At 38.0% G+C, this 24746-nt stretch overlaps 1 protein-coding gene and 1 long non-coding RNA gene across 6 annotated transcripts; both read right to left on the bottom strand.

The window, feature by feature from the left end:
- Window positions 1-1254: 1254 nt before the first annotated feature.
- On the bottom strand, window positions 1255-20635 carry LOC124033537 (signal peptide peptidase-like 2A). 5 transcript variants are annotated; one of them, XM_046345565.1, is made up of 17 exons: window positions 20419-20635; window positions 19824-19934; window positions 19404-19586; window positions 19138-19227; window positions 18793-18926; window positions 18505-18665; window positions 18208-18304; window positions 17304-17405; window positions 16306-16387; window positions 15657-15731; window positions 15496-15551; window positions 14887-14938; window positions 4046-4145; window positions 3140-3220; window positions 2900-3060; window positions 2596-2667; window positions 1255-1792 (listed from the first exon to the last, which is right to left on the bottom strand). In XM_046345565.1, the coding sequence occupies exons 1-16, from the start codon at window positions 20470-20472 to the stop codon at window positions 2608-2610; spliced, it is 1599 nt and encodes a 532-aa protein (XP_046201521.1). In that variant the 5' UTR covers window positions 20473-20635; the 3' UTR covers window positions 1255-1792; window positions 2596-2607. The 5 variants fall into 5 exon arrangements, with proteins under 5 accessions (XP_046201521.1, XP_046201519.1, XP_046201520.1 ...); XM_046345563.1 differs by having other exon boundaries at window positions 2634-2667; XM_046345564.1 differs by having other exon boundaries at window positions 2634-2667; window positions 14887-14934; window positions 15495-15551; window positions 20419-20634.
- An 867-nt stretch (window positions 20636-21502) lies between these two features.
- On the bottom strand, window positions 21503-23297 carry LOC124033536. The gene is made up of 2 exons (XR_006838409.1): window positions 23242-23297; window positions 21503-22281 (listed from the first exon to the last, which is right to left on the bottom strand). It is a non-coding gene; the product is annotated as an uncharacterized LOC124033536 (long non-coding RNA).
- Between the last annotated feature and the right edge of the window lie 1449 nt (window positions 23298-24746).

The raw sequence follows: 24746 nt of genomic DNA, 5'->3' as shown, positions 1-24746 counted from the left end.
AATATTGATCTATTATTTGATTGATTAATACCCGCAATGATATTAAAGCGTATTGCCATGGGATGAGTGTTTTGATAGGTATATTTTGCAACAGGCGTGTACTGTAAACAGGTTTCTAGGTCAATGTGGTAGATCTACATTCTTCTCATTCTCAATCTGACTGGTAAGTAGGCAATAAGTGGCAAGTCACCAGTAATAAACTACAACAGGCTGAAACATGACGAACTCCACAGATGAACCCCAAAAAATAACATTTTGCAACAGTACAAAAAGCCACCTCCCTAACTCATTCTCCCTCTTTACTGTACTGTCCAAGTTTGATCTCTCCATCTCCCTCCCTTTCTCTTTCCCTGCTATTCTCGCCCTCCCCCTCCCCCTCCCTCTTCCCAGGCCTTCCTCCCCCACCCTCCTCACTCTTCCCAGGCCTTCCTCCCCCTTCTCTTCCCAGGCCTTCCTCCCCCACCCTCACTCTTCCCAGGCCTTCCTCCCCCACCCTCCTCACTCTTCCCAGGCCTTCCTCCCCCACCCTCCTCACTCTTCCCAGGCCTTCCTCCCCTCCCTCCTCACTCTTCCCAGGCCTTCCTCCCCCTCCCTCCTCCTAGGCCTTCCTCCCCCTCCCAGGCCTTCCTCCCCCTCCCTCCTCACTCTTCCTAGGCCTTCCTCCCCCTCCCTCCTCCCAGGCCTTCCTCCCCCACCCTCCTCACTCTTCCCAGGCCTTCCTCCCCTCCCTCCTCACTCTTCCCAGGCCTTCCTCCCCCTCCCTCCTCCTAGGCCTTCCTCCCCCCTCCCTCCTCCCAGGCCTTCCTCCCCCTCCCTCCTCACTCTTCCTAGGCCTTCCTCCCCCTCCCTCCTCCCAGGCCTTCCTCCCCCACCCTCCCTCTTTCCCACTCTCATTAATGGGTACCATGGGCTCAGCAGTCAGTCAGTGCCTTTCCAAACTCAGATCACTAACTCAATATTTGCTCTGTCTAAAGTACCGGTGGTAACAAGTACAGGTACAGAGCCATGTAACACAGTGACCTAGCTCACAGGTGGACAAAGATATCTGCAAAGGGCCAGTGTGGGTGCAGGCTTTTGCTCCAGCCAGGCAGTAACACAGCTGATTCAACTTATACAGTGAGTTTTTGTTAGAGTCTATAATTATTTCAGTCAGTTATGTCATAGTTAACTGTGAGCTTTAAAAAGACATGAAATGTTAGATAAAGTACAGGCCATAGAACACATAAGAACACACAAGAACACACAGAGCTCAAATCAGATTGGACTCATTTAAGGCAACAAAAGCAATCAAAGATTGTGTTTCTCAATAAAACAAACAAGTTATACAGAACACCCCAGAACAGCTGTTATCGAAGAAAAAATAATAATTATATCTTCACCTACAGTCTAACTTTGAATTTAAAATCCCCCAATACCTGCCAACATGAGTATTAAAGTGCTTTCTCAATAAATCACTTGCATCGTTTACCAAGGCAACACAGTTTAGGCATCATTTTAATATTATAGCCACTATTTAGCCACTGCATTCTTAGCCACTAGTAAGCCTCTCAAATTAAACTGTCTCACTGTCCAATCAACAGAGACCCACACTGTACAACCCTTACCCCTCCCCAGTATAAATCCTTATTGATTGATAGACGAGCTATAGTATTTCCCTTGCATCCCATGGATGATAAACTAGATGCTTGATTTGAAGAGTAGAAAAGAGCCCCTGCGATTGGTTTGTTAGTTGGCTCATAGATCAGCTGTAGTCAGCACTTTCTTCCTCCGCTGCCAGAGTCAGGTGTTCCATCTAGGAGAGGGAGTGGAGGAGAGGGAACAGAGAGGAGGAGAGGAGTTTATCAGTATAAGACAGACATATGTCATACAACATAAAGCTTAGTCCAGTAGCCAACAGACAGTCTGCTTTGCACAGCTTATTCAGGAGGGTGAAACTGTACAGAACGTTGATGTAGAACAGACATTTATCTTTGTTGTCATAGATAATAGTCTATTGTGTCTGTTCTATGCATTGCATTTCTAACTGCAACGTTCTGAAATGTTCACCCTTCTGAACAGAAGCAAACCACAGGTTTACAGAAAGCATGATGACATGCACATGACAAAACATAAACAACAAACAAAGCTCCCACGTGGCAACTCCCCCTCTGAATAAAACACAGCTGCACGGGGAAAATTCAAACTCATAAAAACGTTATGAGATGGTTGTACTCTGGTTAGAAGAGATGGACGGCTGTTGGGAAAAAATTAAGGGTTGCAGACATTGACAAACAGACTAAAGAAATAAAACAATAGAAACAGACTTTCTAACCAAATTGTGTGTGTGTGTCCAAGCTAGAGTGAAATCTGTGGCGCCACTGGCATTTCCAGGACTCTAGTGACATCTTGTGATCACATCGGGTACTGCTGGTCAGAGTATGTAACATGATATTACACAACTGAAGTTGACATTCCAGTGTTATGTTTTTGATTTGCTAAAGGTTTGAAGTAAAGGCTGAAAGGCTGTGTAAGAAGAAAACATAATGCTAGTCTAGAGACATAGGGTAGCTAGATGGCGGGGAGGATGCAGTAGAAGAGTGCGTGAGTAGCCCTTACTGGCCTCAGGGGTTAGAGGTCAGGGGGTGAAAGCACACCTGGCAGTAAGGGTTCCCTGGTGGAGTCCAACACCTGATGGAGATTAAATCATCATCATTACATCACACACTACTGTATAACAACCCTCCATATTAGAAATCCATGAGAACAAAAACATGTATAATCAAATTTAAATTAATTTCCTGAGTTGTGTGAATTCAAATTGAATTAGGCCCAAACCCTTTGAAGTTATGAAATATTCAATTAAATGTAATCAAATAAATAGAATCCCCACCAGCTAAGGAAAAGTGTCTTGTCCTCTCACCTCGTATGTGGTCCCGTTCCAGAACTGCCTCATCTCCCCTCTCCTCCAGGCCAACAGTGCAGATCCTAGCAGGGTGAATGGAACCAGGTAGAGCAGGGCTGGCTGCCCCATCTTAGTCACCAACATCACCGCAAACGTCAAAACCATACCACACAGATAGGCTGGGGGAGGGGTGGAGAGGAGATGATCAACACGATGATGATAATGATCAGTAACATATTGATTATGTCCATGTGTTACCTATGCAGCAGCAGAAAAGGTAGATCTTCTTGGGGCTGTTGACCCACACATCAAACCTGCTGCAATAGGCCACAAGAAGACCTGTTGGACAAATCAGCAAACAGAATATATGAAGGTCTGAAGCTATCGTCCAATGAGAAGGCAGAACAGAAGGGTGTGAAGATGGAGCTGATACTGAAGCTTTAGATCGCACCAGGAAGAAAATTACCTTATGAACAGATCTAGGATCAACTTACACTCCACACATCCTAATTATAACCATTATAGAGGGAAGCATAATACTGACCTTAGATCATTGTCTAGAAACATGGAGCCATAGGGGTTCTGGTTATTGTTGCAAAGCTACCGGTAATTTACCAAAGTTACCAGAATCTTCTGTCATTTTGGTAATTAACAGGTAATCTATGGTAATTTTTCTGTGTCCATATTGTCCATGAGTTTCCAGTGGATAGACCATATGGTTCAAGAATAAAATGATTATAATAATGAGAAAAGCATTTCAACAACAATGGCATTTTTTTTTCAATTAACTCTGCAACTCTTCCAACTATTGACTTTCTTCACAACTGTCACCAGTTTGGCGCCAAAACATTGACAACAAAGACATATTAGCATAGTTAAATAAATAGAATGAAATTTCATGCTGAAACCCTCCTGATAAACACTAATGGTATTCACTAAGTTGATGGTTCATATTTAGGATAATGTTTTATAGTTGTCATTGTATATATTTTATTGTATATAGATCATCTGATGTACCCAAAAAGCCCACTAGATGGTATCTGATAAAATAAAAACATAAGTTTACAGTAATATACCCCCCCTTTGCAACCCTAGCTGTGGTCAAAAGTAATGCACTATATAGGGCATAGGATGCCATTTGGGATGCAAGTATGTTTATCTCACCTGGTACGATGATGTCCCCATAGCCCAGGATGGAGAACTGCATGCCACACAGGTTCTGTGTCCACGCAGAGAACCGTGGAACACGCATCACTACCGGGAGCTACCAGGGAGACACCACAGGCAACAGGCAACTAACGGTCAACTAATGATTAAATAAAAACCATCTAACACTCTGTTAAATAACAATTGACTAACAGTTAACTAAAGCTCAACCAAAACTAAACTAAAACTCAAATCAATCACAGAGAGACATACTGAGGATTCACTATGATAGATTCTGTATCAAAACCAATTACAGTATTTCCATTACAAAACAGAAAACAGACATACATGTAATGTCAATATGCCAACTGTCAAGCCGTAGTGTTTGTTAATGACATGAACATGAGACACACAGGAAAGCAATCAGTTCATCACCAAATCACACAACAAATATATCAATGTTTAATTCAATTCAGATCAAGCCCTCTCCTTATTTAAACACTTAAGCTACAATGCAATGACTTGAGATTGTGTAATATTGTATAATATTATCGTAAAGTTTGTTATAGCCAGGATTACTTGATAAAACTGAAAAACCCCTTGGCCCTACACACAACGAATCAGACGTTAACACAGCTGTGACATAAGAGCTGGTCATGTGACAGTTGGTTGGTATGTACTGTATGTTCTGTCTCTCAATTCAATTCCATTTCAATTTTAGGGTCTTTATTGGCATGGCAAACATGTGTTTACATTTCCAAAGCAAGGAACAATCTCCAATATTTACATAAATGCCAATTTATTCTTGAAGAATACATCTTATAAACACCTTATGAACTTAGTAGAACTGTCTTACCCCAGCATAACATAAATGGCTGTTTTACTTCATTGTTTTTAAACAATGTCTTTGTAAAACTAACAACATATAGCTCTAAACTATGAAGCTGAGTAGTAAAGAGATGAATTGATATGATAATTAACAGTACATATGAAGCTGAGTAGTAAAGAGATGAATTGATGTGATAATTAACAGTACATATGAAGCTGAGTAGTAAAGAGATGAATTGATGTGATAATTAACAGTACATATGAAGCTGAGTAGTAAAGAGATGAATTGATGTGATAATTAACAGTACATATGAAGCTGAGTAGTAAAGAGATGAATTGATGTGATAATTAACAGTACATATGAAGCTGAGTAGTAAAGAGATGAATTGATATGATAATTAACAGTACATATGAATGAAGCTGAGTAGTAAAGAGATGAAGCTGAGTAGTAAAGAGATGAATTGATATGATAATTAACAGTACATATGTACATATGAAGCTGAGTAGTAAAGAGATGAATTAATATGATAATTAACAGTACATATGAAGCTGAGTAGTAAAGAGATGAATTGATATGATAATTAACAGTACATATGTACATATGAAGCTGAGTAGTAAAGAGATGAATTAATATGATAATTAACAGTACATATGTACATATGAAGCTGAGTAGTAAAGAGATGAATTGATGTGATAATTAACAGTACATATGAAGCTGATAGTAAAGAGATGAATTGATATGATAATTAACAGTACATATGAAGCTGAGTAGTAAAGAGATGAATTGATATGATAATTAACAGTACATATGTACATATGAAGCTGAGTAGTAAAGAGATGAATTGATATGATAATTAACATATGTACATATGAAGCTGAGTAGTAAAGAGATGAATTGATATGATAATTAACAGTACATATGAAGCTGAGTAGTAAAGATGAATTGATATGATAATTAACAGTACATATGAAGCTGAGTAGTAAAGAGATGAATTGATATGATAATTAACAGTACATATGAAGCTGAGTAGTAAAGAGATGAATTGATATGATAATTAACAGTACATATGAAGCTGAGTAGTAAAGAGATGAATTGATATGATAATTAACAGTACATATGTACATATGAAGCTGAGTAGTAAAGAGATGAATTAATATGATAATTAACAGTACATATGTACATATGAAGCTGAGTAGTAAAGAGATGAATTGATATGATAATTGTACATATGAATGAGTAGTAAAGAGATGAATTGATGTGATAATTAACAGTACATATGTACATATGAAGCTGAGTAGTAAAGAGATGAATTGATATGATAATTAACAGTACATATGAAGCTGAGTAGTAAAGAGATGAATTGATATGATAATTAACAGTACATATGTACATATGAAGCTGAGTAGTAAAGAGATGAATTAATATGATAATTAACAGTACATATGAAGCTGAGTAGTAAAGAGATGAATTGATATGATAATTAACAGTACATAGTACATATGAAGCTGAGTAGTAAAGAGATGAATTGATATGATAATTAACAGTACATATGTACATATGAAGCTGAGTAGTAAAGAGATGAATTGATATGATAATTAACAGTACATATGAAGCTGAGTAGTAAAGAGATGAATTGATATGATAATTAACAGTACATATGAAGCTGAGTAGTAAAGAGATGAATTGATATGATAATTAACAGTACATATGAAGCTGAGTAGTAAAGAGATGAATTGATATGATAATTAACAGTACATATGTACATATGAAGCTGAGTAGTAAAGAGATGAATTGATATGATAATTAACAGTACATATGTACATATGAAGCTGAGTAGTAAAGAGATGAATTGATATGATAATTAACAGTACATATGAAGCTGAGTAGTAAAGAGATGAATTGATATGATAATTAACAGTACATATGAAGCTGAGTAGTAAAGAGATGAATTGATGTGATAATTAACAGTACATATGTACATATGAAGCTGAGTAGTAAAGAGATGAATTGATATGATAATTAACAGTGAACATAGTACATATGAAGCTGAGTAGTAAAGAGATGAATTGATATGATAATTAACAGTACATATGAAGCTGAGTAGTAAAGAGATGAATTGATATGATAATTAACAGTACATATGAACTGAGTAGTAAAGAGATGAATTGATATGATATTAACAGTACATATGAAGCTGAGTAGTAAAGAGATGAAATTGATAATTGATAATTAACTGAGTAGTAAAGAGATGAATTGATATGATAATTAACAGTACATATGTACATATGAACTGAGTATATGAAGCTGATAATTAGTAAAGAGATGAATTGATATGATAATTAACAGTACATATGTACATATGAAGCTGAGTAGTAAAGAGATGAATTGATGTGATAATTAACAGTACATATGTACATATGAAGCTGAGTAGTAAAGAGATGAATTGATGTGATAATTAACAGTACATATGTACATATGAAGCTGAGTAGTAAAGAGATGAATTGATGTGATAATTAACAGTACATATGTACATATGAAGCTGAGTAGTAAAGAGATGAATTGATATGATAATTAACAGTACATATGAAGCTGAGTAGTAAAGAGATGAATTAATATGATAATTAACAGTACATATGAAGCTGAGTAGTAAAGAGATGAATTAATATGATAATTGATGAAGCTGAGTAGTAAAGAGATGAATTGATATGATAATTAACAGTACATATGTACATAGTAAAGAGATGAATTGATGATAATTAACAGTACATATGTACATATGAAGCTGAGTAGTAAAGAGATGAATTAATATGATAATTAACAGTACATATGAAGCTGAGTAGTAAAGAGATGAATTGATATGATAATTAACAGTACATATGTACATATGAAGCTGAGTAGTAAAGAGATGAATTAATATGATAATTAACAGTACATATGTACATATGAAGCTGAGTAGTAAAGAGATGAATTGATGTGATAATTAACAGTACATATGAAGCTGAGTAGTAAAGAGATGAATTGATATGATAATTAACAGTACATATGAAGCTGAGTAGTAAAGAGATGAATTGATGTGATAATTAACAGTACATATGAAGCTGAGTAGTAAAGAGATGAATTGATGTGATAATTAAAGTACATATGAATGAATAAAGAGATGAATTGATATGATAATTAACAGTACATATGAAGCTGAGTAGTAAAGAGATGAATTGATATGATAATTAACAGTACATATGTACATATGAAGCATATGAAGCTGAGTAGTAAAGAGATGAATTAATATGATAATTAAAGTACATATGAAGCTGAGTAGTAAAGAGATGAATTGATATGATAATTAACAGTACATATGTACATATGAAGCTGAGTAGTAAAGAGATGAATTAATATGATAATTAACAGTACATATGTACATATGAAGCTGAGTAGTAAAGAGATGAATTGATATGATAATTAACAGTACATATGAACTGAGTAGTAAAGAGATGAATTGATATGATAATTAGTACATATGTACATATGAAGCTGAGTAGTAAAGAGATGAATTGATATGATAATTAACAGTACATATGAAGCTGAGTAGTAAAGAGATGATATGATTAGTAATATGAAGATATGATAATTAACAGTACATATGTACATATGAAGCTGAGTAGTAAAGAGATGAATTGATATGATAATTAACAGTACATATGTACATATGAAGCTGAGTAGTAAAGAGATGAATTGATATGATAATTAAAGTACATATGAAGCTGAGTAGTAAAGAGATGAATTGATATGATAATTAACAGTACATATGAAGCTGAGTAGTAAAGAGATGAATTGATATGATAATTAACAGTACATATGAAGCTGAGTAGTAAAGAGATGAATTGATATGATAATTAACAGTACATATGTACATATGAAGCTGAGTAGTAAAGAGATGAATGAGTAGTAAAAGAGATGAATTGAAATATGATAATTAACATATGTACATATGAAGCTGAGTAGTAAAGAGATGAATTGATATGATAATTAACAGTACATATGTACATATGAAGCTGAGTAGTAAAGAGATGAATTGATGTGATAATTAACAGTACATATGTACATATGAAGCTGAGTAGTAAAAATGAATTGATATGAAGTACATATGAAGCTGAGTAGTAAAGAGATGAATTGATATGATAATTAACAGTACATATGTACATATGAAGCTGAGTAGTAAAGAGATGAATTAATATGATAATTAACAGTACATATGAAGCTGAGTAGTAAAGAGATGAATTGATATGATAATTAACAGTACATATGTACATACTGAGTAGTAAAGAGATGAATTGATATGATAATTAACAGTACATATGAAGTAGTAAAGAGATGAATTAATATGATAATTAACAGTACATATGTACATATGAAGCTGAGTTAATAGTAAAGAGATGAATTGATATGATAATTAACAGTACATATGAAGCTGAGTAGTAAAGAGATGAATTGATATGATAATTAACAGTACATATGAAGCTGAGTAGTAAAGAGATGAATTGATATGATAATTAACAGTACATATGAAGCTGAGTAGTAAAGAGATGAATTGATATGATAATTAACAGTACATATGTACATATGAAGCTGAGTAGTAAAGAGATGAATTGATATGATAATTAACAGTACATATGTACATATGAAGCTGAGTAGTAAAGAGATGAATTGATATGATAATTAACATACATATGAAGCTGAGTAGTAAAGAGATGAATTGATATGATAATTAACAGTACATATGAAGCTGAGTAGTAAAGAGATGAATTGATGTGATAATTAACAGTACATATGTACATATGAAGCTGAGTAGTAAAGAGATGAATTGATATGATAATTAACAGTACATATGTACATATGAAGCTGAGTAGTAAAGAGATGAATTGATATGATAATTAACAGTACATATGAAGCTGAGTAGTAAAGAGATGAATTGATATGATAATTAACAGTACATATGAAGCTGAGTAGTAAAGAGATGAATTGATGTGATAATTAACAGTACATATGTACATATGAAGCTGAGTAGTAAAGAGATGAATTGATATGATAATTAACAGTACATATGTACAATGAAGCTGAGTAGTAAAGAGATGAATTGATATGATAATTAATATGTACATATGAAGCTGAGTAGTAAAGAGATGAATTGATATGATAATTAACAGTACATATGTACATATGAACAGTAGTAAAGAGATGAATTGATATGATAATTAGTACATATGTACATATGAAGCTGAGTAGTAAAGAGATGAATTGATATGATAATTAACAGTACATATGTACATATGAAGCTGAGTAGTAAAGAGATGAATTGATGATAATTAGTACATATGAAGCTGAGATAAAGAGATGAATTGATATGATAATTAACAGTACATATGTACATATGAAGCTGAGTAGTAAAGAGATGAATTGATATGATAATTAACAGTACATATGTACATATGAAGCTGAGTAGTAAAGAGATGAATTGATATGATAATTAACAGTACATATGAAGCTGAGTAGTAAAGAGATGAATTAATATGATAATTAACAGTACATATGAAGCTGAGTAGTAAAGAGATGAATTGATATGATAATTAACAGTACATATGAAGCTGAAGTAGTAAAGAGATGAATTGATATGATAATTAACAGTACATATGTAATGAAGCTGAGTAGTAAAGAGATGAATTGATGTGATAATTAACAGTACATATGTACATATGAAGCTGAGTAGTAAAGAGATGAATTGATATGATAATTAACAGTACATATGTACATATGAAGCTGAGTAGTAAAGAGATGAATTGATATGATAATTAACAGTACATATGAAGCTGAGTAGTAAAGAGATGAATTGATATGATAATTAACAGTACATATGTACATATGAAGCTGAGTAGTAAAGAGATGAATTGATATGATAATTAACATATGTACATATGAAGCTGAGTAGTAAAGAGATGAATTGATATGATAATTGAAGCTGAGTAGTAAAGAGATGAATTGATATGATAATTGTACATATGAAGCTGAGTAGTAAAGAGATGAATTAATATGATAATTAACAGTACATATGAAGCTGAGTAGTAAAGAGATGAATTGATATGATAATTAACAGTACATATGTACATATGAAGCTGAGTAGTAAAGAGATGAATTAATATGATAATTAACAGTACATATGAAGCTGAGTAGTAAAGAGATGAATTGATATGATAATTAACATAGTACATATGAAGCTGAGTAGTAAAGAGATGAATTGATGTGATAATTAACAGTACATATGTACATATGAAGCTGAGTAGTAAAGAGATGAATTGATATGATAATTAACAGTACATATGAAGCTGAGTAGTAAAGAGATGAATTGATATGATAATTAACATATGTACATATGAAGCTGAGTAGTAAAGAGATGAATTGATATGATAATTGTACATATGAAGCTGAGTAGTAAAGAGATGAATTGATATGATAATTAACAGTACATATGAAGCTGAGTAGTAAAGAGATGAATTGATATGATAATTAACAGTACATATGTACATATGAAGCTGAGTAGTAAAGAGATGAATTGATGTGATAATTAACAGATACATTAAGCTGAGTAGTAAAGAGATGAATTGATATGATATGTACATATGAAGCTGAGTAGTAAAGAGATGAATTGATATGATAATTAACAGTACATATGTACATATGAAGCTGAGTAGTAAAGAGATGAATTGATGTGATAATTAACAGTACATATGTACATATGAAGCTGAGTAGTAAAGAGATGAATTGATATGATAATTAACAGTACATATGTACATATGAAGCTGAGTAGTAAAGAGATGAATTGATATGATAATTAACAGTACATATGTACATATGAAGCTGAGTAGTAAAGAGATGAATTGATATGATAATTAACAGTACATATGTACATATGAAGCTGAGTAGTAAAGAGATGAATTGATATGATAATTAACAGTGAAGCTGAGTAGTAAAGAGATGAATTGATATGATAATTAACAGTACATATGAAGCTGAGTAGTAAAGAGATGAATTGATATGATAATTAACAGTACATATGTACATATGAAGCTGAGTAGTAAAGAGATGAATTGATATGATAATTAACAGTACATATGAAGCTGAGTAGTAAAGAGATGAATTGATATGATATTGTACATATGAAGCTGAGTAGTAAAGAGATGAATTGATATGATAATTAACAGTACATATGAAGCTGAGTAGTAAAGAGATGAATTGATATGATAATTAACAGTACATATGAAGCTGAGTAGTAAAGAGATGAATTGATATGATAATTAACAGTACATGATAATTGTACATATGAAGCTGAGTAGTAAAGAGATGAATTGATATGATAATTAACAGTACATATGTACATATGAAGCTGAGTAGTAAAGAGATGAATTGATATGATAATTAACAGTACATATGTACATATGAAGCTGAGTAGTAAAGAGATGAATTGATATGATAATTAACAGTACATATGTACATATGAAGCTGAGTAGTAAAGAGATGAATTGATATGATAATTAACAGTACATATGAAGCTGAGTAGTAAAGAGATGAATTAATATGATAATTAACAGTACATATGAAGCTGAGTAGTAAAGAGATGAATTGATATGATAATTAACAGTACATATGTACATATGAAGCTGAGTAGTAAAGAGATGAATTAATATGATAATTAACAGTACATATGAAGCTGAGTAGTAAAGAGATGAATTGATATGATAATTAACAGTACATATGTACATATGAAGCTGAGTAGTAAAGAGATGAATTGATGTGATAATTAACAGTACATATGTACATATGAAGCTGAGTAGTAAAGAGATGAATTGATATGATAATTAACAGTACATATGAAGCTGAGTAGTAAAGAGATGAATTAATATGATAATTAACAGTACATATGTACATATGAAGCTGAGTAGTAAAGAGATGAATTGATCTGATAATTAACAGTACATATGAAGCTGAGTAGTAAAGAGATGAATTGATATGATAATTAACAGTACATATGAAGCTGAGTAGTAAAGAGATGAATTGATATGATAATTAACCCTCTTCAAAGGGGGGGACACTCTTGACCCAAACTGCTACAGATCTATATCTATCCTACCATGCCTTTCTAAGGTCTTCGAAAGCCAAGTCAACAAACAGATTACCGACCATTTTGAATCACACCATACCTTCTCTGCTATGCAATCTGGTTTCAGAGCTGGTCATGGGTGCACCTCAGCCACGCTCAAGGTCCTAAACGATATCTTAACCGCCATCGATAAGAAACATTACTGTGCAGCCGTATTCATTGATCTGGCCAAGGCTTTCGACTCTGTCAACCACCACATCCTCATCGGCAGACTCGACATCCTTGGTTTCTCAAATGATTGCCTCGCCTGGTTCACCAACTACTTCTCTGATAGAGTTCAGTGTGTCAAATCGGAGGGTCTGCTGTCCGGACCTCTGGCAGTCTCTATGGGGGTGCCACAGGGTTCAATTCTTGGACCGACTCTCTTCTCTGTATACATCAATGAGGTCGCTCTTGCTGCTGGTGAGTCCCTGATCCACCTCTACGCAGACGACACCATTCTGTATACTTCCGGCCCTTCTTTGGACACTGTGTTAACAACCCTCCAGGCAAGCTTCAATGCCATACAACTCTCCTTCCGTGGCCTCCAATTGCTCTTAAATACAAGTAAAACTAAATGCATGCTCTTCAACCGATCGCTACCTGCACCTACCCGCCTGTCCAACATCACTACTCTGGACGGCTCTGACTTAGAATACGTGGACAACTACAACTACTTAGGTGTCTGGTTAGACTGTAAACTCTCCTTCCAGACCCATATCAAACATCTCCAATCCAAAGTTAAATCTAGAATTGGCTTCCTATTTCGCAACAAAGCATCCTTCACTCATGCTGCCAAACATACCCGTGTAAAACTGACCATCCTACCAATCCTCGACTTTGGCGATGTCATTTACAAAATAGCCTCCAATACCCTACTCAACAAATTGGATGCAGTCCATCACAGTGCAATCCGTTTTGTCACCAAAGCCCCATATACTACCCACCATTGCGACCTGTACGCTCTCTTCGGCTGTCCCTCGCTTCATACTTGTCGCCAAACCCACTGGCTCCATGTCATCTACAAGACCCTGCTAGGTAAAGTCCCCCCTTATCTCAGCTCGCTGGTCACCATAGCATCTCCCACCTGTAGCACACGCTCCAGCAGGTATATCTCTCTAGTCACCCCCAAAACCAATTCTTTCTTTGGCCACCTCTCCTTCCAGTTCTCTGCTGCCAATGACTGGAACGAACTACAAAAATCTCTGAAACTGGAAACACTTATCTCCCTCACGAGCTTTAAGCACCAACTGTCAGAGCATCTTACAGATTACTGCACCTGTACATAGCCCACCTATAATTTAGCCCAAACAACTACCTCTTTCCCAACTGTATTTAATTTATTTATTTATTTTACTCCTTTGCACACCATTATTTTTATGTCTACTTTGCACATTCTTCCATTGCAAAACTACCATTCCAGTGTTTTACTTGCTATATTGTATTTACTTTGCCACCATGGCCTTTTTTGCCTTTACCTCCCTTCTCACCTAATTTGCTCACATTGTATATAGACTTGTTTATACTGTATTATTGACTGTATGTTTGTTTACTCCATGTGTAACTCTGTGTCGTTGTATCTGTCGAACTGCTTTGCTTTATCTTGGCCAGGTCGCAATTGTAAATGAGAACTTGTTCTCAACTTGCCTACCTGGTTAAATAAAGGTAAAATACATAAATAAAATGATAAAAACATATGAAGCTGAGTAGTAAAGAGATGAATTGATATGATAATTAACAGTACATATGTACATATGAAGCTGAGTAGTAAAGAGATGAATTGATGTGATAATTAACAGTACATATGTACATATGAAGCTGAGTAGTAAAGCACTGGGGTCTTACTTTTTCATATGGAGTCGAGGGTTCGGCTGGCACCTCCACTGTGTTACCCTGCGTCGAGACAGAACACCCCAACCAGACGCAGTCAGTTTGCATCCCAAATGGCACTCTATTCCCTACATAGCGCACTACTTTTAATCAGGGCCCATAGCGCTCTGGTCAAAATGAATGCACTACGTAAGGAATAGGGTGCCATTTGAAACGCATCCTCAGACAGTCAGCCATTCAGACCCAGAGGGGAATCTAATCTACACCGCAATGCTGCAACGGTACACAGCAGATGAGATCCCAGCTACGGAGCCTGATTCTAGTTAGGGGCAGGAGTGTTTACTGGGTCGGGGAACACTCAGTCAAGGAAAACTCCTGACCCTACTGATTGTTAATCAAGCCATCTTAACATCCAGAGATTGAAGATTCAAGTTGACAGACACGGACACAGAGAGAGAGACATACAGGCAGACAGACAGGCAGACAGAGACATACAGGCAGACAGACAGACAGGCAGACAGACAGACAGGCAGACAGACACAGACAGGCAGACAGGCAGACAGGCAGACAGGCAGACAGGCAGGCAGACAGGCAGACAGGCAGACAGACAGATGAGTGGTTACCTTCTCTCCTGCTGCATCTGGACCCAGGGCCACTTGGACCATGATGCTCTCTCCATTCTGTACATATAAAACATTTAAAACATGGGACAATGTATTTAACCTTTCTGGTAAAAAATATAGGACAATAACATTGCACTGTATTTAACGGGGAAAGTGACTCACCGGCATGAACAGAGGAGTGATGAAGACAAAGAAAACATCATACAACAGCAGCAGACTCAACAGGATCACACAGATCTGAGAGGGGGGAGAGGGGGGGGGAGGGGGGTGAGGGGGAGAGAGCGGGGGGTGGAGGAGGGATGGAAGTCAGTTGAGGGGAAGACAGGTGAGGGGGAGAGAGAAGAAAAAGAGAGGGAAAGAGAGAACAGATGTTTAGAGACGTGTCCATAGACTTAGTTAGACGACATCTTTTTACCTGACCCGTTATGGCGTCTGTGAGAGTATAGGCAGCGCCATTGAGGCCATCTCCATTTTGAAGTAGTACTTTTTCTTCTACTAATTCTATGAGTTGGTAAACAAACTGAAATGGTGCATACTGCTACTTGGAGTGTGTTGTCTGAACAGGTATAAAGTCAAGGTTGGTGATCTACTGCCACCTGCAGTTATGGAATGTTTGCTCGCGAGTATAATTCATTGGCTGATCCCACCCAGTTGACTACTTTAAAACGGTGGAAGTCCTCAATGTGTATGTCAATGTAAAAACAGTTTATTTCCAAGTTGTGATCTATCCATCTATGTCCAACCTCAGCCAGAGAGTGGCCCTCTTTGTGACTGAAGATCAGAAATCAGAGGGTCAGAGTGATGATTTCACCTTGAAGTTGGACAGTGAGATGGTCTTCAGGAAGTTGAGACAGAAGGCCACACCCAGGAGGTCCTGCAGGATCCAGATCCACCTGGCAATAAAGTAGAGTACAAGGTTTATTTTCTTCATTTTTTTCAACAACACACTTCAGCCTGTCAACTAACTATTAAATATAACCAAACTGATTAAATAAACGTAATAAAGAAATAGGTTATAAAGTGCATGTCAAGCTTATCATCCTCACAAACATGAGGACAACCATTGCCAATGGATCCTGTGCTTTACCCTGAAATGGCCCAGGAATTCATTGTTAGTTTAGTTTTAGTTAGAGTTTTATAAATGCAAAAATGAGAGCATTTTCCAAGTAATGATCCAGTGAATGAGTAAATGTATAATCTGAGTGAGTTATAATGTGTGGGGGTGGAAAGGGAAGTGAAACCACATTCTCTAGAACATTATAAATATCCACCATGCTTTTGCTCATGGAAAAGTTTCATAGGAGATTAGCTGTGGACCGTGTGTTGCTGTTGTAGACTGGGGACATTTAATTATCCAGTCCACTAATACTTCTACTGTGCTAAGGTCTAAGGACAGTCATTGGCCTGTATGAATACACACACAAACATTACCCATCATGATGTTATTCTGTTATTGGAAATTAGAGAGACTAAGAGTTTCTGTCTGTCAGAAAGTGCATCTCAAATTGCACCCTACTCCCTATAAGTGCACTACTTTTGACCAGTATAAGTAGCACTATTCCAACCATTTGAGACACATTCAGAGACAGTAGTCAGAGTCAATGAGGCAGTGAGTGATGCTGAACTAAACTAACAGCAACAACACACCTCTACTCTGCTGATGACGTCCGAGTCCTCCAGACTCCCTCACCCCAAACACCACTTCCTGCTTCCTGTCCCACCCACAGAATTCCCAAGGGGTGCGTCAGTGTGTGTGTGTGTGTGTGTGTGTGTGTGAGTGAGTTTGCGTGAGAGAGAGATAGACAGTACCTGTCCTCGTTCCTGTAGACTCCCCAGACCACGGCTACAGTGACACACACAGCAGACAGCAGCACCGACCTCACAGATACACTCCCACCCAGGACCGTCACACTGGAAGAACACAACACACATGAGAGAAGAGAGAAAGACCACAAGCAACCACAGAAAGGTCTGCATGTCTGTGTGTGTGTGTGAGAGAGAGAGATGTTCAAGGAGACTGGTATGTGTCTGATTTACTTCTTTATTTTTTTACATCTCTGAACTTCCATATGAAACTATGACCTATGAGTTGTTTATGACAGACAGAGGAACAGACAGGGAAGGCAGATGTCTATGGAACAGACAGAGAAACAGACAGGGAGGACAGATGTATGTGGAACAGGGAAATCATACAGACAGAGAAACTGACAGGGAGGACAGATGTATGTGGAACAGGGAAATCATACAGACAGAGAAACAGACAGGGAAGGCAGATGTCTATGGAACAGACAGAGAAACAGACAGGGAAGGCAGATGTCTATGGAACAGACAGAGAAACAGACAGGGAAGGCAGATGTCTATGGAACAGGGAAATCATACAGACAGAGAAACAGACAGGGAAGGCAGATGTCTATGGAACAGGGAAATCATACAGACAGAGAAACTGACAGGGAGGACAGATGTATGTGGAACAGAGAAATCATACTTTACGTTGTTACTATAGAAAACTCTCTGTAAATACCAGAAAACTCTCCTGAATATGATTTTAATGAGCTGTGACATTTGTCAGACAATACTTTGTTTTCCTTGTTTTGTTTGGGGACAATACTTTGTTTTCCTTGGGGGGGGGGACTATGTTGTTATGGGGATTTTCTTTTTGAATTGGGGTGAAAACCCCAGGAAAATGGTGACTGTGTGTGTGGTGTGTGTGTACCTCATGGGGCTACACTTGGCCAGGTCCAACAGGGCGTCCAGACAGCTGAAGAGGGCGGTGGCTGACGCTAAGCAGAATATGGCGATGATCACATACACTGGAAAACACACACACACAAAGTATCAAAATACTCCTGAACTAACTCATTATGAGACGATCACTGAGTGTCTAACAACTTCTGGGGTGTTATGTTTGCTTTGCATATAGAACTGTTAATAAACTGTTAATAAACGTAATACATTATGAAAATGTAATACAAATATATTAAGCAGTGTTTGTCCAGAGTGAAAGACTCACCCAGGTACTTGTAGAAGAAGTACATGAGTACCAGCATCAGACACATCAGACCTACAAAAATGACCACCTTTAGGGGAGAGTACAGAGCCAAGTCCCCACTGTCACTCTTCTCCCCTCCTCCTCCTCCTCCTCCTCCTCCTCGAGACGCACTCAGCCTCTCTCTGACACACAGACACACACAACACACAGACTGTTACACAGAGTGTAGAGTGGCTGAAGAGTGGACAGCATGCATGGCTGTCCTTTTCCAAAGGAAATAAAGAAATGTGTGTGTGTGTGCAGTCTCACCTCTCACAGGCTCCGCTCCAGTAGCCTCCCAGAGCAACAGTCACCACTCCTATGAGAAGCATGACCACAATGCTGGCATCAAACACAGGCACCGCCGGGGCATACAGCCTAACCTGCATCTCCTCACCAAACACCTGGAGAAACACACAGAGAGATCAGACACTAACACACCTGAGACACACACACACACACACACACACTAGTGTCTCGTGTCTATTCTTATTGATTGAAAGAAATACTGTAGATGACAAGTCAATTAGAAGGCGTGAATAAGCACTATACCATATCTTATAGTGAGTTGTAGTGACCTCTATACCAGAGGACCTACAGTATCAGAGAACTCACATTCTGTGCATCCAGGAAGTCCATGTATCTCATCAGAGCCAGCGGAATCTGGACCTTCTCATACTCTGTCACATTGACTCCCGGGGGACTCTTTAGAAGCAATCAAATGAGAGATAAAACAAAACACGTCTTAAAAAGAACACACAAAGATGTAGGCCTATCATGTTATGCCATAAATGTAAATTAAGTGTTGCATAATAAACACATTGGAGGTAACACTATTGATATATTGTAAATACATTGTAGATCAATTATCAAAGTATTACCATAGGTTTAGTGCTGGCAACGATCAGAGCGGCAGCCCCCAGGTCTTGGGCTATCTCAGCCTTCTGGCTGAAGTTACACCCCCCTCTCATGACCACCACCGCCTTGCCTCTCACTATGGCTGGGCTCACCCCTGCAGAGCTACACAGTAGCCTGGACGACAAGTTCACCAGGGGATACGCAGTCTAACACAGGACAACAGGTACAGTTAGACAATCAATATATTAATAGCTATGATGTCTTGTCACTGTAGCAAGGCTGAATCTCAGAGCCACCTAACAGCAGGCTGGATGTCAGGTGAGGTTCACAAAGTTCTGTGGGTTCACCAACAGATACTAAACTCTAACACAGTTGAAGCTGGAGCAAATGGGGGCATAGGGCAGCTGAATATCAGAATGGCGATGTTGCTGTACTGGACTTACAGCAGCGCTGAGTGAGAGTGACAGGTTGGTCCATAGGGAGTTGTAGACCAGGCAGTATTCTTTATCTGTGTCTCCATTTGAGATGTGCAAGATTGCCTCTTGACAGATTACCTGTGTGGAATAAAAACAGTAACTAAGTAAAATACATACAACCAACATGTATTTCAAAGTAAACAAAGTATAAGAAACAACAACATATCGTTTGTTCAGAGACTGATCAGTGTTAGCTGTGTAACACTTTTTCATTACACTGTCAGTATCTGTTCCACTCTGAAGCTTGCCTGGAACGTTGGGTACTTCCCCATAGACAAGCCATGAAAGAACTCAGCTGGCAAACTTAGCTGGTGGCGATTGGCTAGCTAGCTACATGAACATGGCAAACTTGCCTAACAGGATATACACTCGAAATGACAATTGTAAATGTGATATTATCCAGTTGTCGAAATTATTTGTGAAATAAATATCACATAGTTGTCGACAGAGTTGGACCTGGCTTGCTTGCTAGCTAGCTCCATCTATCTCTGTACTGTTATGATAAATACCGTGAGCTAACTAGCTAGCTTTAGCTAGCATAACAGCTAACTGCCTATTTTACCTGAGATGACCGGAGAATGACTGATAAAATAATAATCCACGGAGTTTTTGCCATGTCGGGAACATACGGAATTGAGTAAAAATCGTTTCACAAGAAAAAAAAACTATAATATGTGATTTGGCACACCACTAGTTTCAATATCGTCCCTTTTATTGTACTCGCATCATCGTTTTTTAGTTAGCCATTCCCTTCCGGTTTCTCATGCTGGTGGATCTCGTGATAGCGGACCAAATCTTGGTAAACGCTGACATGCACTGCATTTTATCACAATGCTTTCATTGTTTCCGTATCATTAGATGTCAATATCTCTTCTCATTTTCAATATCATGGGAAATGTTGTTTATGTAACTGTCTTCAAATGTACCGAAGATAATTATAACTAACCCAAGATAGTTCACCTGTGATGTGTCTGGTTACACCTTCTGTTTGTGCGTGTAGAGGGAAACTAAGGCATCCATTACAACTATGATTATTGTGCTTTCAAGACAACGGGGGAAAAAAACGCTGTCAAATCATGGCGTCAGTGATCTTCAGGTCAGAAGAAGGAGCTCCAGAAAGATGGCCTAGTTTCCGACATGGAATTCCAAGTTGGTTGACCATTCAAAATACTTTCCCCAAGCGGAGCTTTCCCCCCCTTGAACACAGTGGTAGAATCTAAATGCATACTCCTTGCATCCTCTCCTCGACTCCTCAAAATCCATTGGACGAGAAAGCCCAGGGTCCCTACTCTCTGACCTTCTCCAATGGGTTTTGAGGAGGCGGGTCAAAGCGACAAGATTTTCTCCTTGTCCACATATTGACCATGGAAGGGGGTAAGTGTTAATAACATCTACTTATCATAGTGATGGGTCATTAAACTGATTATGTTTCCCAAATTTCACATTTACATTTAAGTCATTTAGCAGACGCTCTTATCCAGAGCGACTTACAAATTGCACCATTTCCTTTATAGTGCACTACTTTTGGCCAGGGTCCATATGGTAGTAGTACACTGTATAGGGAATATAGGGTGCCATTTGAGTGTTCCAGGAGAGGACGATCATATATAGCTAGTCAAGCCTGACAAAGAAAGACTTCTCCAAGATGGCATAGAACATTTTTTTATTAAGATTCTAGCTAAAGAATGATAAAAATACTACATGTATAAAAACACATTGGCTGAAATCAATACAAAAGCTTAAAAGCTTCTGAACAAGTGTGTACAAGAAACAAAATGGTCCAGTGTGCCCTACCTACACATTTCAAGTTTATTGGAAAACAGCATTCTTTACTTACTCCTGAAGGCAACTCAAAGAACATGGGATGTTTAACAGAATAAAGCGGTTAACGTGGTCTCTGTCCCCAATTTCAACCTATGCCCTATATAGTGCATTATATTTGATCAGGGCCCATGTGTCTCTGGTCAAAAGTAGCACACTATATAAGGACTAGGGTTCCATTTGGGACACAAACAGTTAGACATTTCAAGTCTGTAGTTTATGATTTGATAATGAAGCAGATACTACTAATCATGTGCCTCATATCTCCACAATGGCCCAGCCACCACATGAAAGGTAATTTTTCCACAAATCTGACTATAAATACAGGCAAGGCCTAAAAACACGACCACACACTCCTGAACAGTTGAGTAAAACATTTGTTCACACAGGCGCACACACACACACACACGATTGATCCGTTTTCTACTATTACAGTGCAACAGCATGGCAGACAGACAGATAGCAGTGATTTAATATAAATGAATTATATACACATTCCTGGGTGGTTTCATTGTTTGGTCCTTTGTCTGGTTCAGGTAAGAGTGTCTTTACAACGCCTCCTCTTCAGATCTACAGCAGTAGTTAGCACAGGCTTCTTATCTGTCTGTGGACAAATAATACATACACGTCACATTCATGTAAAGCAGTGTATATGCAGCTGGCAAATTTACAATAATGTCAAGTTTAAACTTATTACACAAACGTTGAATGAAGCTTTCGTAGACACAGGGAGCATGTTAACGCGGTACTGATAACACGTTGACGTCACTGTAGCAACGCGGTGCTGATAACACGTTGACGCGTCACTGTAGCAACGCGGTACTGATAACACGTTGACGTCACTGTAGCAACGGTACTGATAACACACGTTAGCAACGGTACTGACGTCACTGTAGCAACGCGGTACTGATAACACGTTGACGTCACTGTAGCAACACTACTGATAACACGTTGACGTCACTGTAGCAACACTACTGATAACACGTTGACGTCACTGTAGCAACACTACTGATAACACGTTGACGTCACTGTAGCAACACTACTGATAACACGTTGACGTCACTGTAGCAACACTACTGATAACACGTTGACGTCACTGTAGCAACGCGGTACTGATAACACGTTGACGTCACTGTAGCAACACTACTGATAACACGTTGACGTCACTGTAGCAACACTACTGATAATACGTTGACATCACTGTAGCAACACTACTGATAACACGTTGACGTCACTGTAGCAACACGGTACTGATAATACGTTGACATCACTGTAGCAACACTGGTACATCACTGTAGCAACACGGTACTGATAATACGTTGACGTCACTGTAGCAACGCGGTACTGATAATACGTTGATATCACTGTAGCAACGCGGTACTGATAATACGTTGATATCAGTAGTAACAGTACTGAAAACACGTTGATATCACTGTAGCAACACAGTACTGAAAACACGTTGATATCACTGTAGCAACACAGTACTGAAAACACGTTGATATCACTGTAGCAACACAGTACTGAAAACACGTTGATATCACAGTAGTCTTTTTATTTATTTCACCTTTATTTAACCAGGTAGGCCAGTTGAGAACAAGTTCTTATTTACAACTGCGACCTGGCCAAGATAAAGCAAAGCAGTGCGACAAAAACAGAGTTACACATGGGATAAACAAACGTACAGTCAATAACACAATAGAAAATCTGTATACAGTGTGTGCAAATGAAGTAAGGAGGTAAGGCAATAAATAGGCCATAGTGGCGAAATATTTACAATTTAGTCATTAAGACTGCAAGTAGAAATACTGGTGTGCAAAAGAGCAGAAAAAAAAGAAAAAATATGGGGATGAGGCAGGTAGTTGGTTAGGTGGGCTATCTACAGATGGGCTGTGTACAGCTGCAGCGATCGGTAAGCTGCTCTGACAGCCGATGATTTAAGTTAGTGAGGGATATATAAGTCTCCAACTTCAGTGATTTTTGCAATTTGTTCCAGTCATTGGCAGCAGACAACTGGAAGTAAAGGCAGCCAAAGGGGGTGTTGGCTTTGGGGATGACCAATGAAATATACCTGCTGGAGCACGTGCTACGGGTGGGTGTTGCTATGGTGACCAGTGAGCTGAGATAAGGCGGAGCTTTACCTGGCAAAGACTTATAGATGACCTGGAGCCAGTGGGTTTGGCAACGAATATGTAGCGAGGACCAGCCAATGAGAGCATACAGGTCGCAGTGGTGGCTGGTATAAGGGGCTTTGGTAACAAAATGGATGGCACTGTGATAGACTGCATCCAGTTTGCTGAGTAGAGTGTTGGAGGCTATTTTGTAAATGACATCGCCGAAGTCAAGGATCGGCAGGATAGTCCATTTTACAAGGGTGTTTGGCAGCATGAGTGAAGGAGGCTTTGTTGTGAAATAGGATTCCGATTTTAGATTTAATTTTGGATTGGAGATGCTTAATATGAGTCTGGAAGGAGAGTTTACAGTCTAGCCAGACACCTAGGTATTTATAGTTGTCCACATATTCTAAGTCAGAACTATCCAGAATAGTGATGCTAGGCAGGCGGGAGCATACAGCGATCAGTTGAAGAGCATGCATTTAGTTTTATGAGCGTTTAAGAGCAGTTGGAGGCCACGGAATGAGTGTTGTATGGCGTTGAAGCTCGTTTAGGAGGTTTATTAACAGTGTACAAAGAAGGGCCAGATGTATACAGAACGGTGTCGTCTGCTTAGAGGTGGATCAAAGAATCACCAGCAGCAAGAGCGACATCATTGATAAATACAGAGAAAAAAAGTCGGCCTGAGAATTGAACCCTGTGGCACCCCCATAGAGACTGCCAGAGGTCCGGACAACAGGCCCTCCAATTTGACACACTGAACTCTATCAGAGAAGTAGTTGGTAAACCAGGCGAGGCAATCCTTTGAGAAACCAAGGCTGTTGAGTATGCCAATAAGAGTGTTTTATTTCACCTTTATTTAACCAGGAACAGTGAGGGGAAAAGTATTTGATCCCCTGCTGATTTTGTACGTTTGCCCACTGACAAAGTAATGATCTGTCTATAATTTTAATGGTAG

The sequence above is a fragment of the Oncorhynchus gorbuscha genome, linkage group LG04, assembly GCF_021184085.1.
Source record: "Oncorhynchus gorbuscha isolate QuinsamMale2020 ecotype Even-year linkage group LG04, OgorEven_v1.0, whole genome shotgun sequence".
NCBI lineage: Eukaryota > Metazoa > Chordata > Actinopteri > Salmoniformes > Salmonidae > Oncorhynchus > Oncorhynchus gorbuscha.
This window is presented reverse-complemented; position numbering and strand designations above follow the sequence as displayed.